The sequence below is a fragment of the Hyalella azteca genome, unplaced genomic scaffold, assembly GCF_000764305.2.
Source record: "Hyalella azteca isolate HAZT.00-mixed unplaced genomic scaffold, Hazt_2.0.2 contig4447, whole genome shotgun sequence".
In the NCBI taxonomy this organism is placed as follows: domain Eukaryota; kingdom Metazoa; phylum Arthropoda; class Malacostraca; order Amphipoda; family Hyalellidae; genus Hyalella; species Hyalella azteca.
Window position 1 is genome coordinate 65,770 of NW_025934661.1, and position 16,461 is coordinate 82,230.

General features: G+C 36.6%; 1 protein-coding gene across 1 annotated transcript in view; it reads left to right on the forward strand.

The window, feature by feature from the left end:
• Nucleotides 1-16,461, forward strand: part of LOC108665467 — a 35,093-nt gene that overhangs the window by 5,928 nt on the left and 12,704 nt on the right. Inside the window, exons 2-3 of the mRNA XM_018152222.2 lie at nucleotides 4,037-4,098; nucleotides 5,476-5,957. Of these exons, the coding sequence (XP_018007711.1) occupies nucleotides 4,037-4,098; nucleotides 5,476-5,957 (544 nt within the window). The remainder of the gene's footprint in view (nucleotides 1-4,036; nucleotides 4,099-5,475; nucleotides 5,958-16,461) is intronic.

A 16,461-nucleotide genomic window follows, 5' to 3' on the forward strand; every position in this document is an offset into this window, starting at 1 on the left:
TTGCATTTAATGTCAAATTTTCGCAATTTGTCTATCACATTCCTAATAGATGAACTATATTTTCAGTCTTTCTTTGAACGTTTGGAACAGCGAATAATATTTTATGTTATGTTCAGAATCCACCGATGAACCCCACAAAAAAACGTTCTTCCAGTTTGCATCAAAGTAAGAAGGTAGAGCTTCAGTTCAATTCGTGGTATTTTACTATCAAAGTATTGATATGCTTCTACACCAATGAAATTTATTTCTGGAGTTTTATGTATGCATGCCGAAAACACTCGAGAAGTCGCTATCAGCTATCCTGACCTTTTTTGCTATATTTTTTTCTTTTATCTTTTTTTTTGCTATCTGCAGCTCGGAAACGAAATTTGGGTCAAGTAGACGCAATATATACCGTGTCGTTTGCATCGCTATCATGAGAACTCGGTAGCGCGAGACGAAAATATTTCACGGTTTTCAAATCAATCTTTGTAAACATCAAGAATCACCTTGAGTATTAATTGAAACCTAAATAGAGATACGAATACCGGGATTCCTTCGCAACATTATATGTAATATTCAAATACAGTTCAAAAAATGCAGCGTTTCTGCAAAAAATTGATGTCATTATCGGAGCAAATTCAATTTTCGTAGCAAATTTGATGAAGAATTTGTGTTGGATTTTGTTAAAATAAAGCTAAAAGCAAGAAAGTCACGCCCCATCGCAGAATAATTAATTCATTTTAAAAATATACCTTGACAAATTTCGATAAATGCTAAAACATATTTGAACTCACAGCTGAGTATCTATACTTCCACCTCTACAACAAACCCTTCAAATGTATAAAAAGAACTACGAAATAACATACTTTAGATTAAAACTGTAGCCTAAATCCTTAAAATGTGGCTAATTTCGAGCCTCGCCGTCCACTTGACCACGTGTGACGGCGTCCGTATAAGAGCGTCGCGAGATGAACGTGCTACGGCAGCGGCTGGCAGCATTAGAGCAGACAAGCCTCGTCTGAAGCGACTTCGTGGGGCGGGACCCTAATCGCTTGGGGCAGCTGCCGGCATGTCTGATACTTTTTCCCTGGCGAAAGTGTCTTCCTTTGGGAAATTGCGAATTTAAGTTTTTGATTATTGAATGACTCTAAAACAATTTGGTATTGAATGCGGACCGAAAATGGCTTCGCTTTGAAGAAGCTGTTAAATAGTCAATATCTTTCTGCTATTCAAGTTATCTGTACTGCAAAAACTGTATCAGAATTCTCGGCATGACTTCAATATTGGAACGGAGCTGCATTTCTCCTTCTGAAAAACGAAGGGCTTCAAGCTGACGCTAAACATACGCCCATGAAAACACGACACAAATTGTATGCAATTTAAAGTCATGAGCAGAGTTCCGTGCAACTGAACAACACTGTTGGGAATCGACTAGCGATGCCCATACCACAAATGCATAGCCTCAAACCAAGGCTCACTGTCTCATGGCTGTTGAGGTCACCAGAACTTTTTGTGTTGGGAAATATTTCTTCATAGTTGCACTAGTGATAATTTTTCATGATGTACGATCGACGGAATGGGTATTGAGCATATCACGATTCCATAATATTTTCTTATTCTATCTTCAACGTTGACGTCACTTCGGAATTACGGAATTTTATGGCGTAAGCGACAAACCACTTGTTTCCGCCTGCAACGATCGCTTGCGTCACGAGGGGCTGAACAAAACGTTCGCTACCAACCATCCCGGATGGAGGGATATGCATCAAAATATTTTAATTACACACCTTTTTGGAAAAATATCTGACCTGACAGATGAGGGCAAACTTTAACTGATATTAATGTACGAGTCTTGAATTCCGAACGCAATCCCTTTAATAACCGCAATCGGTTAAACGAGCGCTTGCCGTGTAATCGATTAAATAGGGCTGTGCATTTCATACATTGTCCCATACTGAAGCAACTCTGATTATGTGTGCAGAAAAACGATAATTGCACGTTTGTTTGAAGGGAAGATTGTTGGGGAACCTTGAAGGCATATCGATTTGTGATCCAACCGCCAGAAGTACTACATGCAATGCCCATGATATTATCTCATTATTTTTGCTGAGAGTAGGATCCACTAAAACTTAAATAAATAAATTGAAAAATAATTTCGTATCTGAGGTTAGAAGATGCAATCCTAAAATTTTCTCAACAGTTGATTGATATTTAGATCAATCTATCTTCAGATTTATGCATGAATAGAATCATATTTTTCTCTATGAGAAGAGAAATAAAAATAAAATGTTATCTTCCTGTTACTAACCAATAAACATACAACTAATGCCGTCGATAATACGCCGGTGATTGTCTTCATTGCACCGTAAAGGTGTGACGTACAAGCAGTTCCGTGGCGCGTGATGATGCAGAGCGCGTTGTTATACCCAAGCCTGCCGTGCGGTCTGCTCGAGGTTGTTTACAAATACCAATTTACAAGCGCCAGGGGGACTACCCTCGTCGCTGCCCAATACATTGAGGCACGAGATCGTAAAAGAGATTCTCTTAGACAGGCCAAGCCGTTGGTTGCAATTTATGTTTATGCAATTTAGTTCACTGGGAGCGCGAATATCGATTCCAGTTCGTCATTTCGGATACAATCGTCGTTACTAACGCGATCAGCTCATAGCTGTTGGGAAAATTTTCCGTTGGTTCCGTTCATAAATTTTGAGAATTTGCTACGTAATAATGCAATGAATACACAAATTAATACAGATATATAGCTCATGAACTGCCATCAATGTTAGTATTATCGAAGCGTGGGTAATTTTGATCAGTTGAAACATATGCAGTGTGAATAGAATAAAACACGTTGTTTCGTCGAATGAGACAACATTAATGAAATCTGTCATCATGTTTCGGTGAATACTCTCCTGTCTCTTTATTTTTCGAGCTATGTGTGTAAATCTCGAACGCTAATCCTTGCTTCTCCACGAAAACTTTGAACTATTTCATCCATAATGCTGGGTCCAAGCCAAACAGTTCGTGATAGGAGGCCTGCAAAACGGCTATTTGAAATATCTGTATTTCTTTAATCCCGAACAATTTCGTACATCTGTGCTGGCTGCTGAGCAAACCGACGATTGTAAACGCAATAGGGACCACGGAGCAGCAGACATAACCATTGTTGGTGGCTTGGAAGAGCACAAATTTATTGGACTCGCTTCCTCCACGCTAAGTGACCCTCAATGACGGCTCAAATCCCGCACACAAGAGCCCATTCATTGTTCAGATCCTATTGGCTATGTGAGTCTTGCCTTTGCTAAATGCGTTCATTTCACGTTCATCGACTCTCTCTATTTAAAGTCAGAGGTGGAACCCCACTGCTCGGCAGCAGAACATAAACGAGAATAGTTTGTGATTTTGTGATTGTCGAAAATGTATTATTTTGTTCCCACCCAGTTTGAATCGGATGCCTTTTCTCGAGTTCAAAGTAGATCTTAAATTTTGTTTCAAAGTTTTATAGCATTGTATTTCATTGGTTTTAACGACGCTCGATTCTCATTGAGATATTCTTACGAATTTTCGTACCTGGGGATTGTTTCTTGTGACTTTATAATTCGAGAGTGACGTGAATTTTCACTTCTGCTGCAAAATTCTACTATATGCGAGCTCAGGGCTTAAAATTTCGCGGAAGATCTTGATGACTAAATGCAAATACGAAACACATTTTACTACTGCTGCGGAAGATTTATCTTATATTTTGACCTCATCAGAATTCAAAACAGGTTTGCTTGTAATCAAGTGACTATAAATTTACAGACGAGTTATAACTTTGTTCTTTATCGTTCATGACATTCCAGTGCCAGGCTCCAGCGCACCCGTGGAATATTTAATGACATTTGGTTTGGAGAATCTGCACTGAAATGCTAACATCCTACCGCGCTTTGTATTTAGGTACGCTAAGCTTCTGATTGAATTAAAGGTATCGTTATGGTCCTTGTATTTTAACCTCAATTTTATATTAATATCATTATTTTCATTAATTTCCTCTTTCTTTCATTCCCTATCTCAGGATCGTCATCACGAGCATCCCGGCAACCACCATCGACACAACAATTTTCCGTCAAGGTATAGGTGAGTTGAGAATATATAGTGAATATTCAAATAACTTTAATTTCCATAATAATATAACTTCTGGTACCAAGAAATTGTCCAATCCATTAAATTAATTAAGGCTATTCACCCAATGCCCACCGATACTAGCAATCAACTGTCAGAAAACCCATCTAGTCAGGAAGTGTTTTAACAACTAACAGCCACTATCGTTCATTCGGATTGACAGCTTTTAATAGGGAATCAAGAATTAGCTGCAATTTTTCGAAGGAATTACTTACTCTTGGTCATATTCAATCACTTCCTGCTGCAGAATCACCAAACAAGCAAAATTTTTTTGAATCAAATTTCAAGTTTTTTATGACTAGTGATGCGGGCTGTGACCAGACAGATCTGCCAAAAATACATATCTATCCAAACAAAGCAGAATATGAGAGCTAAATTGCTTTTTGCTGTTCGCTATTTCTATACATAAATATTTAGCGTAAAAATGAATGCTATCACTTGAGGCATCAATCACATCTACATATAATCGTTTAATTTCTAAGGAACGACAAAGTCAATGTCACAATTTCGCTGATGTCTCTTGTAAACATCGCATGACGGAGCCTATGCAAATAAAATTAGCTGCACTATTATAACTGCACTAACTATTAACTGTTCACTGCAAATCATGTTCACTGCAAATCATGTTCACTGCAAATCATGTTCACTGCGAATCATGTTCATTGCAAATCATGTTCACTGCAAATCATGTTCACTGCAAATCATGTTCACTGCAAATCATGTTCACTGCGAATCATGTTCACTGCGAATCATGTTCCTGTCTCTTATACACATCTAGATNCACTGCGAATCATGTTCATTGCAAATCATGTTCACTACAAATCATGTTCACTGCAAATCATGCTCACTGCAAATCACTTCAATAGTTGTTATATTTATTAGGTGCACTTCATCTAACTCGCGCATCGCAATTTTTATCATACTTTTCCTTGAATGTTTTGATACAATAGAATATAAATTATGTTTTCAGAACTGTCCTCTACATTGCAAAATGCAGTTAATCATCAAAATGAAAAGAGTGAAAATTAATGTTCAAGGTGAAACATAGCAAAACTTAACCTCCTACAGACAACCAATTCTGCTGCTAAAATATTAAATAATTTATAAACAGTTTACTCAAAATTATTTTTAATATTCGAACTGAAGAACGATGGAACTCGCTCACAGGACATTTTAAGACTATGTACCGAGAAGTTAGTTCCAAACAGCGCAGCCAAGGATGAACATAAAATTTGCATTTTACGATTTTTCTTGGTCAGAAAAAACATGCGAGTATTCTATTTTTGTATCCTGAGTTTTTATCTGTATAGATTTTTTCTCTTTCAAACACAGGGACAACAGCGTCCATTATTCTGACCGCGTCCTGCACGCCAGCAGCCGACATGGCGTCCAACGCATCGAAGATTTGCACGACGACTCTGAGCGCCTGATCAAGCTTGACCGCGACGTTGCCCAGCTTGAGGCGCTGACACCGAGACTTAGCCAAAGACCAACGTCTCGTAACGGGCTTGATGTCTCGTCTCGCAACGGGCTCAATGCCTCGTCTCGTAACGGGCTCGATGCCTCGTCTCGTAACGGGCTCGATGCCTCGTCTCGTAACGGGCTCGATGCCTCGTCTCGTAACGGGCTCGATGTCTCGTCTCGTAACGGGCTCGATGCCTCGTCTCGTAACGGGCTCGTAGCACCCCCTCGTAACAGACAGGACGGCAACGAGCCCACCGTCCTAGAGACTGACTACCAAGACGAAGACGCTAGTCTCAAGAATCGTAAGACTAGTCATCGCATCCTCCAGCAGAGCCTCGTCAGCAAAGATGGTCAGTCACTAATGTTAATGCATTTTGCCTGCCATTAATTATTAATCAATTCATAGACATTTTGTGCAGGAAATGACTGTGCCTGAGACGTTTTCTGAGTTCTTCGGTAAAAACAAAAGAATCACGTAACGTCTTTTCTGGCATGAGTTCACATTGAATCAATTTTTACAAGTTTCCATAATACTATTAGATAAATTTTACGGAGTTGAATAATGAACTATGGAATATTTGTAGTGTATAACTCCCCATAATAAAGTACCACTATGCAGTGTCATTTCAATTTATACGCAAGGGAAGGAAAAACACCTATCGACAATCTTCACTGAATTTAATTGAAATCTTTGACTTATCATTGCAGCGATGTGAGGTAATAGTGATTTGTAGTACTTCTCTGCATACTATGATTTAATAATCTTTGTAGGAGCGTATTTCCAATGGGCATGAATGGATTTATTCTAAAAACCGTATAATATATATGCGTATACCGTATGCAGCCACACCGTATAATATATATTAATGATTGTTGGTCTGGAATATAAAATTTTTACCCGTTGCATGAGTACATCTGTTTAACTAAAATTCACAGATAACACGCCTTTCGAGCCGTTGTCACCGACTGTTGGAAATTTGTATAAAATGAATTGAACGAGGAGACCCAACCGTTGTTAATGCTTGGTTGCCAATAATTTCCTTTTGTATATGGTTTATGTCATTCTGATTAATTCTGCAGATAGTCGAGTCCTTATTTTGTATTTATTGAAGTCATGAAGTATCTTAGAAATTGGTAACAGTAATATAACAGTCAGTAGCACAGTGCGTGAATTTCAGCACATTTTACAACGAAATTGAATAAAAAAATCGAAGTATAGCGTTCAAACGCTCAAATAATAACAACCGCAACTGTTGCTCGGAAGTAACTTTTTTCCAGCGCTGCAAGCACCAATAAGTTGCGTAATTTCAAGGTCTCAAATATTTTTGGGTGTTAATCACATGTCAGGATTCATAAGATTCATAAATAAACACCAATAATCCTTAATATAAAATAATATTAAAATTATATCTTATTTATCCCCGTATCCTTTGATGAGGTATACTCCATGGAGGCAGATCTGTTAATATTAAAATTATATCTTATTTATCCCCGTATCCTTTGATGAGGTATACTCCATGGAGGCAGATCTGTTCTGTGCATCTGACTTATGCGCGTAAATAATAGCGTAAATAATATCATTGAGGAAAGTATTCGAGTGAAGCTTAAATGCCCACACTTTTTTGTCTAATCATCAATTAATAATGAACTAATGCATTGTAAGTTATTCCGTCATTAAAGTTTTTTCACATATGAACCATTTCACACCCACGAGGAAAACTTTCTTCATCAACCGGAATACATATACTCCCCAAATTTATTATCCACACGTGCATTGAAGAGTCAAACAGAAGTGCCAGCTCATTTTGCCCCAATTGGATATCTAATGCAGAACCACGTACACGCCTGGGAGAGAGACATAAGACGATAGTATAACAGTGTAAATAAACTCTATGTTTATGGGGTCAGCACCGGCATTTGTCAATATAAGACACGTGCATATCCTGAGCTATCAGTTACATGTGAGCCTGCAGTGCCCCGCACTAAAATACGACCTCATTTAGATAAGATGTGGTCAGTTCTATGAAGATATTTCACTGCCACCGAGCTATTTTATCAATCCCTCGAAGTGGTTATTTATTTATGGGTGGACTCAATAAAGAACATCCGTAAACGCTTTCTATTTACTTAGGAAAAATTTTATCAATCCAATAGAAGTGGCTATCTGTTTCATGGATTTTTTGCATTCCATCCATATTAAACTGTCTTCCTACTGATTTCTTTGAACTTTAAAGGACACTGTAATTGGCATAGCGTTTCTTTACAGTCCAGGAAAATATTGAATTAATTATACCTAGTATGTATCTCATTCTTCAGTTGTTATTTCTTTAGTCAGTAGTATTTCTAATATAATTTGTCGTGAATGCTTCTATGCTGGTGCTTGATGTTAATAATTTCCAAACAAATGCTGAGTATTTTAATTTCGTGACAGATATCATATAGGACTAATCCTAAACAATAATGATACAGATTCATTTCAGTAGGATACATGTTAAATGAATCCAATCATACCTTACCCTTCTTATTTCTAATACACACCCTTCTTATCTCTGAAACCTCACCTTTCTTATTTCTAATACTTCACCCTTCTTATCTCTATTACCTCACACTTCATATTTCTAATTTCTAATAGTTCTGATCTAATTTCTAATAGTTGTGATCTAATTTCTAACACTTCTTCACGTTTCTAATAATACCTCACTCTTCTTATCTCTGAAACCTCACCCTTCTTAACAACTGTGAAAAATTCCAGTTCAGCTCGTATTATATCGACTAACTTTTGACCTTTACGAATTGGCATTATTTTACGACCCTCCGCTGTATACGTTCATCACAAATTTGTAACCTTTTTGGCTCCTGTTGCTCTTCCATCCACAACAAGTGGCTCTCTGTATGCATAGCTCGGCTGTATGTCTTACACTCCTCACCCACAAATATTTCGTATTGAATAACTTATTTTGATTACCAAAAGCACAGGCTTATATTAACATGTAAGTGCAATGTTTGCTCGCTGTTGTTGATCAGCAGCCTGGGCGCGCTGGATGATCTCAGTGTTCTTGTGTTTTGCTCTCAAAAACAATCATGGAATAAATAATGAATTTAAAATCAATGCTGCTTTGACTATAGCAAAAATATCTTTAAATTAAACATTCTACTGTTTGAAAGAAATTGTAGTGAGTAATCATGGTCAACTAGAGTTCTAGATCCACTAACGCATTCTCATTAATTAGTGTGATGTTTATTTCTTTTTCACCGAGTAAACAAAAATAATAAAAAACAAATAAAACCATTCCGTCCAGTGGAAATGTAAATGTTCTTGCACTTAGTTGGTGACCCTCTTTGTATGAGTTATCCTGTCATTTTTAGCGCATTTTCTCATTTATGGAAAAAAGGCGCTATTGTGCTCGTCATGTCCGCCCGTGACATTCGTCCGTGACTTCACGTCACGGGCGGACGAGAAAATGCGCTCTCTGTCACTCACAGCAGTGAGTACTGAGTTATATTTTTACTAATTCATGAAATGAATTTTACATCTTCATGAAATGAATTTTACATCTTCATGAAATGAATATTCAATTTTTATGTTCTACCCTAAGGAAATTAGTCACTACCATCACTTACTTTCTTGTGTAAAAATTTTTAATGTGTTTTTGGGAAGATATAAATTTAAAAAAAAATACGCGCACAAGTTGGAAATTATCACTAAACAGTAAAGAATAAGAAAATTGAATGAAGTGAGCGAATGTTGGCATGCTACATGATGATTTTTAACGTTTAAACTTCAGTTTTACGATGACTGTTATTAATACGAGCTGAACTTGAATTAATAACAGAAATTAATTGAAAAAATGCATCAATGTCGCATCAGAAATCTGCATCGCAACCAGCGTCTAACTTTTTGTATTTCTGAATTTTTCGGCTAATCGATCGCTTTTATAGATCGAACACTAATTAATAAAGATAATGTTAACTTAGCTTTCACAAAACCAAAATTAATTACAGGAACAATTAGAATCGTGAAATTAAGACTTCTCATCATCGCAATCATCACAGAAATCAGGAGCAGCTTAACTAACAATCAGTACAAAACTAAGAAAAAAATGTTAACTAAAATTATTACTGCGAACTATCAATCAAATTTATTGACTAGTCTGAATTTGTTCAAATCCATTTGAATTTTATGAACATTCCATGAAGAAAATTTAATTTTTGAAAATACATATATTAATCTTGCGATTCATGACAAGAACAGCTAGGAAATAGTTGAAGCTAAATCTTACTTTGTACCAAGCTTAGATAAACGCTTTCATAGTGCTAATTTTTTTAATTTTCAATTCACGCACGTTCTCCATGCATGAATTACCGAATTACCAATGCGATAAGAAGAAATTTTGTGGAATTTTCTTTGTATATTTACAAGAAATACTCATATAATATATGATCAAAGAGTATAATTTACTAATTTTGCGCTTAAATGCACGTTACGCAATATTAGTTTTAAACTGGAAACTCAATCAAAAATTCGTTCATGATCATTTTATTCATATTTTTAAATTTTCTTGGAATTGAAAATGAGATTCAAATTGTGAGCGTTGTTTGAGGACCAAGTTATTCCAAGTATCCATGAACTGCACCACGAACTGCATACCATTTGCATTTTTGGTGCTTGTTTACGCCTAGTTTCTCCTGCATTTATTTTCTTTGGTCAGATCATATATGCAGAACTGATTCATAAAAAAATCAATAAGTCTTGACCACTTCCTTTGAACGTTTAAAAAAATCACCTAAAACTTGTAATCGTACATTATTCGACATATATTCAGTTTTGAAGACCTAAAGAATCAGTTGTCGAATATATTTTCTGAAATTATCGAAGAACGAATTAACACTGTAATGTGATCAGCTTTCAATAAAGTTCCATTTCAATTTGAAAATTTATGAACTGTATTCATCTCTATGCTTGAATCCAAAGAAAGAACAATTCATATATTTTTAAAATATTTTCTGCAATATCACCAACTAATATCGTGTATTTCTGTATATTTTGAATCAAACAAGCTCTTTTCTGACGCTATTCATGCTGTCGTGCGAACCACCGAATGAACGAATGTTTTTAACTCATTGTTTGCATGAGCTGAGTGAGTACTGTACGTTGTAACTGCACTGGGTGTCTCCTTGCTGCTTGACTTTACGACTTCCTCGATGTTCTTCTTCTATACTGCAGCACAGCGTGCAGCACAGTGTGCTATACTTTGCGTCAATTTGTTCTCCGGCAGTACAGATTAAAATCTGCCGAGTCATAACCAAGTTCGGTCGAAGGCTTAATTTTATTGGCTGGTAATTCTGCATGCTGTGGGTATCTGGTACATAGATCGGTTGAGAGCAGTGGCTAGAAGTTAATAAATAATTCGACTCTTCACTGTTATTGAATGAGCGTATCAACTGAAGTTCTGCACAAGTCTTATACCAAGCTCTCTAATGTCGCAAAAATTGTTTATTTTACACTGATATTTCCTAAGTACGTATTTCTAAATAACTAATTATGCATTCAATGAAGTGGCCATATTTATTACACTGCCTGAGTAATGCGTATCATGAATGTCTATGTTGGTTTATAATTGCATCGATCTGCATCACGATATTATTTTTGTATGCATCATAGTCATTCATTTTCAATCAGGAACATTTAGTTGAACATATCATTCTTGGTGATGAGAATTACACAATAATTTTAATAGAAGACGATAGTACTTCAATATCCACCTAACTTCTCTTACTGTAATATCTACTTTTACTGTTTGCCTTATACTTTAAGGCAATTAATAATTCTGATCATAACTTACACAAGTTGTACGGTAACGTAACAATGACAGATGTGCCCATGAACTCGTGTTCATGAACGCACAATTCCTGCGGGCAGCTGAAGGTTAAATTAAACTATCGGGATCCTTTTTTTACCCTTGTAAGACATATTGCATGCAGAGTGCAATTACATCATTACGCCTGCCCAAGTGTGGGAAGCAAACTGCATAGTGACTCAATACCTACGCTTGGCTTCCCGTTGTGGTCTCTGGGTCTAACTCGGAAATTCTTGCGATGTCTAGAACATGTCTGTCAATAACCGGTCTGAGTTGAAATAACCCTAGAATTTAAAAAACTTACGAATGTTTTTACGATCATCTTAAGCTTACTATCATGTTGATGAATTTCGTCACTTAATCCGGCTGATAACGAAAATATAATGCGCCGTGTAGTGAATGGCTTCTACCAATTCATTTCAAAATGTGATGCTACTCAAAACGTGACGTTACAATTTTTCTCCTGGGTTGAGTAACTTTTGATTTCTTTATACCTTATGCTTATATATGTTGTTTTGCCCTCAGAATGTGGAAGACTTCTTACGTTATTAAAAATAGCGTAGGTTGATTGTGCTACTATACATCACCGAATGTTTAATTCAACTCTTGCATTGCAAAGATGTTTCTAGACTATCCACTGGTAACGTTGATCTTCAACTGAAGGTCACCCATGATGCAGCTTTATGGATCCGCATATCACGCCCAACGTAAGCTTTAGAGCAAAATTTTATGATCCCTGAGCTGCAATGATGCATCCGTCTGCCCGAGTGACAACCATGAACGTTACTCTAACACCAGAGGCGCCTGCAAGAAACTAGCTGTACTTAAGGGGCTGCACGAGTTACTTTTTATCAGCTTATTGGTGATTATCAAAGTTTAACGAATGTTGCACTTTGTTGTGTCTGTGGGCTCTTACTACGATGAGAAACTACCGGGCTAAAATAGATGAAATAATCAATCAACGTCCGTTATGATGTATTACTGATTCCTTTCGATTTATAACTCGGACTAACAAAACCCATGCCCGACTAACAAAAGAAAATTTTGTTTCTTATAGCGTCATAGCCGAACATTGAGCTGTCAGAGATACATTAGCTGCACTCAAACGATCTCTCATAAGAACGTTCTGCTCTGCACCCCAAGCAACGCTCATCTGGTTTATCCGTAATAAACTTGTATACAACTTGACACTGATGATGCCGTAGAGTGAAGTTTATCTCTGGCGCTAGGCTATAATACTGGACGCGAAGACTTGGAACTACTTCATCCATTTACGAACTTCCGCGTGTGTTTGGATCAAAGAATACGAGTTTCCGCGATTGATACGAAATTGAGATCCACGCTTTATTTTATCTTTATGACAATTCATGCCACCTGTACTACATTTTTATTCCGTGGAATAAAAGCCTTACGTTGAACGTAAGTACTCGCTTCAGTGATACAACCACTTAGTCAAGGTTAGAGGGCAAGTGGTGTGAATGTTTAGCGACCTAGGAAGTTATACCTGCATTCTTAATATTGATTGTGAAAAAAATAAGATTCTTAGGACGTTGTAAATTCACTTCAAAATTTTATAGGAATCACATATTTTGACGGCAATTTTGAGCTTTAGAAATTTATTCATTTCAATTTTCATTTTCATTTTTGATATCCTGATATCCTTTCATTTTTTATATCCTGATACTTGAACTTCATAATATTCGCCATAACTAAAGCAAATATTCAACTTAATTCGATATCGGGCAGTTAATTTACCATCATTTTAAATATTTGTTGAAAAGTTTCTCTCTCATTAATGTCACAACGCGCGTGAAAATTTACTTTAATTTGACTTTTTATTTGATTAGAAACGTTTTAATTTCTGTGCTATTTCAAAATTATCTCCACCGTATCTATCCCTTAATTGAATGCCGATGAAATGTTATTGATCTTTCTATTATCATAACATTGATGGAAACATTCTTTTATGTCCCAATTAAAAGTGTTCTTTGTTTACTGTAATTTCAGCTTAGACGTGCTAACTTAGCTGCACCATACATCTTTAATTAAAGTAATCAAAGTCTTGACATTTTCCCTGGTCCAACTCTACCCTCAAATTAAACCTGACATGCGTTAATTTAACAGCTAGTTTCCTCGGACGCGTCAATCTTTTTGCATGACAAGGCAAACAAGGATCATGTTCATTGCATGAGTGCGCCAAACATGTGCATCTGCACCCGGACGATGCGTAATAACGTGTGCAGTTTTTACTATAGTTTTAATGAATGTCGTGACTGCCTTGCAGCCACCATGCTGAGCGGTCTCTGTATATGACGCCCAGAAATAAATAACAGTATTTGAAACAAGTGTAAGGGCTGCATTGGGTGCCGGTCTGTCGCTATGGCGCCACACCTTCTCGCGTTTGTGTTTTTCTTTATTTTACGACGAGGGTTGTTTTTACACGTCGCCGGGGCGGAGGAACCAGATGGTTTTCATTCCATTGAGCATCGTTATTCCTCATTTTCATAAAGCGGTGTGGGTTGATTGTATACAATTGGTAAAATTAACTCGGTAGCTGGTGAATATGATTTCTCTTCTCCCACGCGCATATTTTCGTCGCAGTTTTCAACCGGTTTAATAATTCATTGAATTATAATGGATTTTTACATGAAATGAGCCAGTTTTTCACGTTTGATGTAATTTTTTGCAAAATGTTCGAATGAGGTATTCTTATGAGTTTGATCAGTGAAATCTAAAAAACAAGCTTCGCATTATATAATCTTTATTCATTAAACTCTACGGCTTGCAAGTAAATTTTCCAGATTTTAATTGTGAGTTGATTTTATGCAAGTACCAGTTCACGTTCAGGGGTAGCGTATGTCAATTACTCCATCCCTTACCTCCACTTTTCTCGAAGCTACTTTTGAGTTCTTTTGAATTATTCTCCCCGTGACTGGATGTGCTTGGGTCAGAGAATATTCTTTTTCATCATTGTTTACTGTCTGTGCCAGAAGCTCAAGGTGACCCGCAGCATCGTCGCCCTTTGCAAAGAGTTTCCACGCAACCGATTTGCTCGACCGCGTCTAGAAGAACTCTTCTTCTGACACTCAAGTGCCAAACCCACTGGGGTGACTTCAAGTTTTCCCGCTCGATTAGCTCACGCTTCAGGTAGGAATAGCGTTAGATTTACGCGGACGCATTTGTCTGCTTGGAAGCGGAATTGCTAGATTTGTCTGTCGAAAAAGACAATTTTCTTTCTTCAATTTCGTTTTAGTTTCGGCTCATTCTCGAGACTAAGTTTAAGGTGACACATATAAATTTTATGAACAACAACTCCGCAGGTTATATGATGCGGATTAATTAGAGATAAGCTGACGATGCTCGACTTGAAACCTTAGTTTCAGCTGAACCTGAAGCAAACTTAGGATATGTAAAAAGCACCGGTAATGAAAAAATTTCGATTGCTTCTGTATTTCAGAAACTTTGTTTCCAATATAAAATTATCGAGAAATATTTTACTTGGCGCTCTTTCTATCTGCTATACGGGTAAATTAAGATAAAATAATTCATCGAGAATAACCAGAATTTATTAAATATATGGAAAATTTGGGTGTGAAAGGTTCAACGATCATCTACAGAAGTTCAGAGGTTCAGGGAACCATTACGTGATGTGCGTTGCTCTCCATAGAAACTGAGTTCTGTCCTCGCCAAATGGAAATCGAGTTGATTCCCCAGACTGACTTCGAAATTTATTTCCTGAAGAATACAAACAATATTGAATCATCAAAATGTGATTGTAAAACATGTATAAACTGCCATGAGAATAACAACAGTTTTTAATCATTAGGACTTGTCTTATTTTGTTATATGATGTAATTCATCGACAAGTCCTCACAATTTCAATTTCCTAGTAAACTTTTTGCAAGCGCTCAATCACTGGTAGATTTTTTTTAATTACATGAATTTGTGTAATATTATTTCTTTTCATCCATTTTTATTCTTTCCATGTATTGCGCAGCAAAATTTTCTTGAATATATCATTGTAATGTCAATTTTATTAGCGACACGGCCTGTAAGTATTTGAGTATGATACGATTAAACGGTCGCGGCAAGTTAGTTTCTTCTTCAATAATATTTACGCCGCCTCCATAACAAAGAGGCTCTTACAGAGATCGGGACGCTCTTTCCTCTCCCGTTCGTTGATGGGTTAGTCTTCACATTGAAAGGCCAGTGTTTAAGTTCAAACTTCTGTATGATTACTTCATATCCGAACTCAAAATACCTGAATTCGCTATATATGTATGTTATAATCATCTTGCTTTCTATGTCAACAAAAATTGTTCACCACAAAATTTCAATGTTCATTTCGTTTGACTTTGCATTCGGTTATAATTCAAAATTTTAATCGAAGCACAATGAACTGTAAAGTAACTTTGGAAGCCAAATGCATTTTTATTCAATAATAAAATTTCCGATTTGTTTAATCCGGTAGCTTCCACAAAACTAATATACGCTGTTATGTAAAATTTAATTAATATCCCTGTAGATTTGCAGAAACTCATATTTTACACGTCGGCAATCGACCTTCCTTGTGAGGATCATTTTGCATTCGTGAACATTAAAAATCGCACACGAAACTCAATCTCATCTCGCAAGTTCTACCTGAATTTGGACATTGCTTTAAAAAATAAAATTTTAATGTTTTGGGTTTCAAATGCCCACCTCGTGAACGTTTGGGACTATCTTGGTAATCTGATCTGTGCGATTTCGTTCCTCAAAAACTCCACTTTTTTATAAACTGTCACGAAAACTCACTATCTTAGCATTCTTATTTTTGCATTTCACGTTAATCATTTAAATATGGGACACCCGGCCGATTGTCCAAGTGAGCCTTATTTCAATTCCAGCATTAAATTAAAAGTGACAGCTATAACGGATTAATATAGAACAGCTGTCTTTTTACTATTTAATTTTGTTCCTTACATTTATTTATAAATTTCGGTTCATGTTTCGATTA